Here is a 9,133-nt window from a genome sequence, read left to right on the forward strand (position 1 = left end):
CATGGATAGGTGACGTTTCACAGAGTGCTGGAGTAACTCAGTGGCCCCCCGCCCCCTCTGACATCAGTCTGAAGAAGGGTCTCGACCCGAAACGTCACCCATTCCTTCTCTCCAGAGATGCTGCCTGACCTGCTGAGTTACTCCAGCATTTTGTGAAAAAATACCTTTGATTTGCACCAGCAGCTGCAGTTATTTTCCTTGTGTCAGTCTATGAGTGTGTCTGATTTATCCTGTTTCTAAACCATATTCCTGTTTCCTTTCTCTCAAACAGTCAATGGTCCTCCTGCTCCAGAGTCAACGGCAATACATCTTTGAGTTTGACCAGACGGACCGGCTCCAGGCAGTAACAATGCCCAGTGTAGCCCGCCACATCATGTCCACTCACAACTCCATCGGCTACATCCGCAACATCTACCACCCTCCGGAGAGCAACGCCTCCATGATCTTCGACTTCACCACGGAAGGGCGGATACTGAAGTCTGCCTACCTGGGCACGGGGCGGCAGGTGTTCTACAGGTACGGGAAGCTGTCGAAGCTCTCGGAGATCCTGTACGACAGCACGGCCGTGGCCTTCGGCTACGACGAGTCGGCGGGGGTGCTGAAGATGGTCAACCTGCAGAGCGGGGGCTTCTCCTGCACCATCCGCTACCGCAAGGTGGGGCCCCTGATCGACCGGCAGATCTACAGGTTCTCGGAGGAGGGCATGGTCAACGCACGCTTCGACTACACCTACCACGACAACAGCTTCCGCGTGGCCAGCATGAAGCCCATCATCAGCGAGACGCCGCTGCCCGTCGACGTCTACCGCTACGACGAGATCTCGGGCAAGGTGGAGCACTTCGGCAAGTTCGGCGTCATCTACTACGACATCAACCAGATCATCACCACGGCGGTGATGACCCTCAGCAAGCACTTCGACACCCACGGGCGCATCAAGGAGGTCCAGTACGAGATCTTCCGCTCGCTCATGTACTGGATGACCGTCCAGTACGACAGCCTGGGAGGGGTGATCAAGAGGGAGATCAAGCTCGGCCCTTACGCCAACACCACCAAGTACACCTACGACTACGACGGAGACGGCCAGCTGCAGACGGTCGCCGTCAACGACAAGGTGATGTGGCGCTACAGCTACGACCTGAACGGCAACCTCCATCTCCTCAACCCCGGCAGCAGCATCCGCCTCATGCCCCTACGCTACGACCTGCGGGACCGGATCACCCGGCTCGGGGACGTGCAGTACAAGCTGGACGAAGACGGCTTGCTCTCCCAGCGAGGCCCCGACGTGTTCGAGTACAATTCCAAGTGTCTCCTCACCCGGGTCTACAGCAAAACCAATGGGTGGAACATAAAGTACCGCTACGACGGCCTAGGACGGAGGGTCTCCAGCAAGACCAACTTTGGCCAGCACCTGCAGTTCTTCTACTCTGACCTCAACAATCCGACCAGGGTAACGCACGTATACAACCATTCCAGCTCCGACATCACATCCCTGTACTACGACCTCCAAGGGCATCTATTTGCCATGGAAATCAGCAGTGGGGAAGAGTTCTACATCGCCTCGGATAACACCGGGACACCACTGGCGGTATTCAGCAGCAGAGGGCTGATGATCAAACTGCTCCAGTACACGGCCTACGGAGAAATCTACCACGACTCTAATTCTGACTTCCAACTGGTGGTGGGATTCCACGGGGGCCTGTACGACCCCCTGACTAAGTTGGTCCATTTTGGCCAGAGGGACTACGACGTGCTAGCTGGCCGCTGGACCGCCCCCGATTACTCCATCTGGAACGATATTGGCAAAGACCCTGCCCCCTTCACCCTGTACATGTTCAAACACAACAACCCCCTCAGCAACGTGCAAGATGTGGAGGATTATGTCACAGGTAAGCGGGCAGATCGCCAACCGGGTGGCACGGCACGGTGGCACAGCAGCAGAGCTGCCGCCTCCCAGCGCCAGAAAATAGACAATAGGTGCAGGAGGAGGCCATTCGGCCCTTCGAGCCAGCACCGCCATTCAATGTGATCAATACTGATTGAGAATGATCAGCCATGATCACATTGAATGGCGGTGCTGGCTCGAAGGGCCGAATGGCCTCCTCCTGCACCTATTGTCTATTGTCTATTGTCTATTGTCACGGCTGATCATTCTCAATCAGTACCCCGTTCCTACCTTCTCCCCATACCCCCTGACTCCGCTAACCTTAAGAGCTCTATCTAGCTCTCTCTTGAATGCATTCAGAGAATTGGCCTCCACTGCCTTCTGAGGCAGAGAATTCCACAGATTCACAACTCTCTGACTGAAAAAGTTTTTTCCTCATCTCCGTTCTAAATGGCCTACCCCTTATTCTTAAACTGTGGCCCCTTGTTCTGGACTCCCCCAACATTGGGAACATGTTTCCTGCCTCTAACCTGTCCAACCCCTTAATAATCTTATACCTTTCGATAAGATCCCCTCTCATCCTTCTAAATTCCAGTGTATAGAAGCCTAGTCGCTCCAGTCTTTCAACATATGACCGTCCCGCCATTGTGTTGGATGTGTTGGATGCAGGAGAAATGGGCAGGAGTAAAGACCTGAGCAACTTTGACAAGGGTTTGGATTCTGCCCTTCACCAAAACACTTGGGGCAATGTACCTTGTGGTCGGATTTGAGTGTTGAGACTTTGAGATACAGTGTGGAAACAGGCCTGTCATCCCACCAATTCCGCGCCGACCAGCGATCACCCCTTGCACTAGTTCCATTCTGCACACTGGGGACAACTTACAGAAGCCAATTCACCTACAAACAATACAATGCAATACAATACAATATATCTTTATTGTCATTGTACAGGGGTACAACGAGATTGGGAATGCGCCTCCCATACGATGGAAGTCCCATTAAATGGGAAGCAATAATTTAATTAGCTAGTCAGTATTAATTTAAACAACCCAATGAAACAAATTAGAACAGTTTTAAAACAGAATAAAGTGCAAGTAGATCTGTGCCGGTTCACTGTGCGATGTGACCATCCGGCTCAGCGGGACCGGTTCATAGCAGCTATGGCCCTGGGGATGTACGCCTTTGGAGTGTGGGAGGAAACCGGAGCGCCCGGAGAAAACCCACGCAGGTCAAGGGGAGAACGTACAAACTCCGTAGTCAAGATCAAGCCCGGGTCTCTGGCACTGTGAGGCAGCAACTCTGCCACCGTGCCGGCCGAAATCAAGTTGCAATTTGAAAACGTTGAAAATCTAGTTTTTTTTCATTGATTACATACCATCGCAGGAAGGCAGCAACTCTACCGCTGCGCCACCTTTGATCAGTCACCCGTTCACACTAGTTCTATGTTATTCCACTTTCGCATCCACTCCCTGCACACCTGGGGCAATTTGCAGAGGGCCGATTAACCTACAAACTTTCTCAGTGGACGTGTGTCGACTGGAGCAGAGCCTGACTTATAATGGGTTGTCACTGACAGGCACAGCAATGTGACCTTGTCCTCAACATTCCTCACACACCGCCAACCCCCGCTAAATTATGGGTCCTTCTCGCAGTGGGGATTGTCTGAAATTCTAGCAGGATGTAAAGGAAAGCTGAGAACTAGGCTTTCTCTCGCTCCTTTTCTTAGAAATCGGTGGCAAGTCGTGTTGCTCCAGATTCCAGCATCTGCAGGCTTTTGTGTCAACAAGTCTTGACAGCTACTTTCTAGTCAGATGCAAATAGGTGCTTTTCTTTAGACAAAAATAACCCAGTACGCATATCAATTACAAATTAAGCTGCATTTATCAATATACCATCCCCTCTTCTGTTCTGGTTTTATAACCAATCAACTTACATCAGCCAAAACATTATGACCACTGAGAGGCGAAGTGAATAACATTGATGATCTTGTTACAATGGCACCTGTCAAGGGGTGGGATATATTAGGCAGCAAGTGAACAGTCAGTTCTTGAAGTTGATAGACAACAGACAATAGGTGCAGGAGTAGGACATTCGGCCCTTCGAGCCAGCACCGCCATTCAATGTGATCATGGCTGATCATTCTCAATCAGTACCCCGTTCCTGCCTTCTCCCCATACCCCCTGACTCCGCTATCTTTAAGAGCTCTATCTAGCTCTCTCTTGAATGCATTCAGAGAATTGGCCTCCACTGCCTTCTGAGGCAGAGAATTCCACAGATTCACAACTCTCTGACTGAAAACGTTTTTCCTCATCTCCGTTCTAAATGGCCTACCCCTTATTCTTAAACTGTGGCCCCTGGTTCTGGACTCCCCCAACATTGGGAACATGTTTCCTGCCTCTAACGTGTCCAACCCCTTAATAATCTTATATGTTTCGATAAGATCCCCTCTCATCCTTCTAAATTCCAGTGTGTACAAGCCTAGCCGCTCCAGTCTTTCAACATATGACAGTCCCGCCATTCCGGGAATTAACCTATTAAACCTACGCTGCACGCCCTCAATAACAAGAATATCCTTCCTCAAATTTGGAGACCAAAACGGCACACAGTTCTCCAGGTGCGGTCTCACTAGGGCCCTGTACAACTGCAGAAGGACCTCTTTGATCCTATACTCAACTCCTCCTGTTATGCGGAAAAAACCCGCATGGTCACGGGGAGAACGTACAAACTCCGTACAGACAGCACCCGTAGTCAGGATCAAACCGGGGTCTCTGCCGCCGTGAGGCAGCAACTCTACCGCTGCGCCACCGTGCCGCCCGAAAAAATCTTTTTTTTTAATGTATGCTGTGACCGTCACATCCCATCACAGTAAGAGCACTGGTCTGAACTGGCACGGTGGTGTAGCGGTAGAGTTGCTGCCTTACACCGAATGCAGCGCTGGAGACCCGGGTTCCATCCCGATTACATGCGCTGTCTGTACGGAGTTTGCACGTTCTCCCCGTGACCTGCGTGGGTTTTCTCCGAGATCTTAAGTTTCCTCCCACACTCCAAAGACGTGAGGGTAAATGTAAAAAAAATTGTACCTAGTAGGTGTAGGATAGTGTTAGTGTGCAGGGATCGCTGGGTGGCGTGGACTCGGTGGGCCGAAAGGGCCTGTTTCTGCGTTGTATCTCTAAACTAAACTGAACTGATATGTAGTCAATAAATAATACAGATGCACCTGCAGTACCAAACGTCTGGACACAGTGCAATGGTGTTCATTGGAGTACCCAGCAAAAGGATCGGTACCACTAATTGCATGCTTCTCTGTCTGTTTAGGAAGAACAAAGGACCTAGCGTGGGGGGGTGGGGGGGGAGGATGGGGAGGGGGGAGAACAAAGAACCCAGTGTGGGGGGGAGGGGGAAAGGATGGGGAGGGGGGAGAACAAAGGAGGCATGGGAAGAGGATGGGGAGGGGGGGGAGAACAAAGGACCCGGCGTGGGGGGGAGGGGAAAGGATGGGGAGGGGGGGGAGAACATAGGAGGACCCGGCATGGGGGGAGGGGGGGGGGAAGAGGATGGGGAGGGGGGGAGAACAAAAGACCCGGCGTGAGGGGGAGGGGGGAAGGATGGGGGGAGGGGGAAAGGATGGGGGGGAGAACAAAGGACCCGGCGTGGGGGGAGGGGGAAAGGATGGGGAGTGGGGGGGGGGACAAAGGGCCCAGCGTGGGGGGGAGGGGGAAAGGATGGGGGGGGGAGAACAAAGGACCCAGCGTGGGGGGGGGAAGGATGGAGGGGGGGAGAACAAAGGACCCAGCGTGGGGGGGGGGGGGGAAGGATGGGGAGGGGGGGAGAACAAAGGACCCAGCGTGGGGGGGGGGGAAGGATGGGGAGGGGGGGAGAACAAAGGACCCAGCGTGGGGGGGGGGGGGGAAGGATGGGGAGGGGGGGAGAACAAAGGAGTACCCGGCATGGGGGGAGGGGGGAAAAGATGTGGGAGGGGGGGGAAGAACAAAGAACAAACCTGGCGCGGGATAATTGTGTAACTTTATGGGTGCCCTTTACGTAGCGGCCCTTTGCATACCTTGTGTACGCGAAACAAAGAATCTCACAATCAGACGTTATTAAAGCGTTCATTCGGAAAGTCAATTAAGAGGTGAAACCTGTACCCTGACCCGAGTTCCAATTCTGTCTCCCTTGCAGACGTGAAGAGCTGGCTTGTGATGTTCGGATTTCAGTTGTACAACATTATTCCCGGATTCCCGAAACCGGCGGTTCGTTTTGCGGCCCCTCCGTACGAGCTGGTGGAGAGTCAGGAGCGTGATAATGTACGGGTAAGCAAACAAAGCCACATAGCAGCACCGCTGTCTGACTGCCTGCTCGTCCAGCCATACATACGTTCATAAGTGATAGCAGCAGAATTAGGCCATTCGGCCCATCATCCACTCCGCCATTCAATCCATCTCTCCCTCCTAACCCCATTCTCCACATAATCACTGACGCCCGTACTAATCAAGAATCTGTCCATCTCGAGGGGAAAAAAACTGCAGATGCTGGTATTAATCGAAGGCCGACACAAAGTGCTGGAGGAAACTCAGCGGGTCAGGCAGCATCTCGGGAGAGAAGGGATGGGTGATGTTTCTGGATGTCGACCCCGCCCCCTCCCCTGACATCAGTCTGAAGAAGGGTCTCGACCCGAAACGTCGCCCATTCCTTCTCTCCAGAGATGCTGCCTGACCTGCTGAGTTACTCCAGCACTTTGTGTCCTCCTTCGATTTAAACCAGCATCTGCTGTTCTTTCCTGCGCATGTTCACACTAGCTCCATGTTATCCCATTTTCTCATCTACCCCCCCCCCCCCCCCCACACCCCACACACATAATGGGAAAACGCAATCTTCTCGTCTCCGGAGACCGTTTTAATGCTTTCCTTAATGAAGCCGCTGACGTTGTTTTAACGATTTGGTGTTCAGTTCGTTTCAGGGGTTCAGCAGGCCGCGGAACGGCTCAACAACGCCTTCATGGCCCTGGAAGGATGCGTCCTGCCCAAGTTCACCAGGGTGGGTCACAAGGAGAGGCCGGGACACTGGTTCGCGGCGCCCAAGTCCATCATTGGGAAGGGGATCATGTTTGCCGTCAAGGAAGGCCGGGTAACGACCGGCGTGACCCCCCTGGCCAGTGAAGACAGCCGCAAGATAGCGAGCGTCCTCAACAACGCCTACTACTTGGACAAGATGCATTACACCATCAACGGGAGAGATTCGCACCACTTGGTGAAGATCGGCTCGTCGGACCGAGATCTGGCCACCTTGGGCATGACTGGCGGCCGCAAGGTGCTGGCCAACGGAGTAAACGTCACAGTTTCGCAGCCGACAATTCTGCTTAATGGAAGGACTAGAAGGTTCACAAACATAGAACTCCAGTGCAGCGCGCTGTTGTTCAATATTCGCTACGGGATTACACCGGACACACTGGAAGAGGAGAGGGCACGGCTGCTGGACCAGGCCAGGTTGAGGGCTCTGGCCAACGCATGGTCAAAAGAACAGCTGAAGGTAAGGAACGGGAAGGAAGGAAGTCGACTCTGGACTGAAGGGGAAAAACAGCAGCTTCTGAGCTCGGGCAGAGTTCAAGGTTACGATGGGTACTATGTGTTGCCTGTGGAACAGTACCCAGAACTGGCAGACAGTTCCACCAACATCCAGTTCCTGAGACAGAACGAGATGGGACGGAGGTAACAAACCGAACTGCTGTCATCTCTGGCACGAGCTGGAAAGGTGATCACAATCACTATCTCCTCTCCTAAGGAGATGGAAACTCAAAAAGTGGGTGCTGAAAGTAAGCAAGCCGGGGCGGGAAGCTGAAGAGAAGAACCAAACTCATGTGAAGATGAGCTTGCACCTTTGTTCTTCAGCCTTTGAGGACTCTCTCTCTCTCTGTGCAGTGGGCTGGAGCCCGAGGAGAAGACGTGACAAGTACCCCTTTTTATAGGATAGCTCAGGCCCACTGGGCTGGGCAAAGACAACTCTCTCTGACGGACTCAGTAAACTTACTGCCTCATTTGTGAAAGACTCTTTGAGTCCAGAACGCCCATCTTGAATGAACCAGGAGCTTCGTGGATGCGACCTTTTGTAATATAAGCCCCCAGCGCAAGGAAAATTGGTTTGAGCATATCGGAGACGTGCGGACACGTTGAAACCCCGAAGCGGACTTCTTACACTGATGTTATTGTTTTGTTTATTGCCATAGCAACTGTAGTGGAAGCAGTAAGCCTTTGAGGTGATAGTTTTACTGAATCCTGCATTCTGACATGGGAGGGGATGGGATGGGGGGGCCATCATGTTTCTGAAGATGTGACGTAATGAATAAAACAAAATATGTTATTGTCATACACACTGTCGTACTCTTTTTAAAAAGAAATTTAAAATAAAGTTACATTGTGGAGAGGTCGCCGTGTGCGTGGGCTTCTTAGGCCTGGCATAGTTTCTTAAAAGTAGTCGTCAGTAATGGTTTTATTGGTAGAGTTGTGGCCAATGTCTCACCGTTAGAAATGGCACTGCTTTTTAACTCACCCTGTTCACCGGGGGGACCACAGGGATAGGGGGAGAGGAGGGGAGGAGGAAGAGGGAAAGGGGGGCAGGAGGTGGTGATAGCTACAGGTACGGAGTATCGGATGGAAGGCCAATCCCTGCTCACTTCACCTGCCTCTCAACTTACGACAATCACACCGCAGTCACCAGAAGGCAAATGGAGAACTTTATTAATACCTTTTTTTTTTTTTTTTGTAATACTGTATCTGGAAGAATTGTCCATGAAGGTTTTTATATTAGTTTCTGATTTTTGCTGAACAGCAAATATTAGTCACAGGAGATTAAAAAAAAAAAATTTATGTAAAGGTGTTTCAATAATGTTTATATACTTTAAAATAAAGTCTTTAAAACTGAAAAAATGTCTGATATTGTGAACCCATAGTTATAGAATACTACAATGTCTTTGGGTATTCGAGTATTTTCAAAATAAAGTTTGAGATGTGATCTCACTTTGGTGGTAATCTTGTTTCAGATAAAGTTCACTGCGTATCAATAAAGAGGGTATTATCTATAAATGTGTGCTGCCTACTCCCTGATAAAAAGGATTCCCACCCGAATTGTCACCGATCCATGTTCCCCAGAGACGCACGATTGATGCAGAGAACCGTTGTTCAAGACGTGGACCATTATACATCGGCGAGACCAAACGCAGACTGGGCCACCGTTTCGCTGAGCACCTTTGCTCAGCCC

The 9,133-nt window shown here is 51.5% G+C and overlaps 1 protein-coding gene across 11 annotated transcripts in view; it reads left to right on the plus strand.

The window, feature by feature from the left end:
- The window catches only part of LOC144600001 (teneurin-2-like), a 1,473,402-nt gene extending 1,464,478 nt beyond the window's left edge, over positions 1-8,924 (plus strand). For all 11 annotated transcript variants that reach the window (XM_078411299.1, XM_078411301.1, XM_078411304.1 and 8 more), the window contains 3 exons: positions 272-1,886; positions 6,062-6,192; positions 6,830-8,924. In XM_078411299.1, coding sequence (XP_078267425.1) covers positions 272-1,886; positions 6,062-6,192; positions 6,830-7,591 — 2,508 coding nt within the window. In that variant the 3' untranslated portion in view covers positions 7,592-8,924. The remainder of the gene's footprint in view (positions 1-271; positions 1,887-6,061; positions 6,193-6,829) is intronic.
- The last annotated feature ends 209 nt before the right edge of the window (positions 8,925-9,133 follow it).

This window comes from Rhinoraja longicauda, chromosome 14 (assembly GCF_053455715.1).
Source record: "Rhinoraja longicauda isolate Sanriku21f chromosome 14, sRhiLon1.1, whole genome shotgun sequence".
NCBI classification, from domain to species: domain Eukaryota; kingdom Metazoa; phylum Chordata; class Chondrichthyes; order Rajiformes; family Arhynchobatidae; genus Rhinoraja; species Rhinoraja longicauda.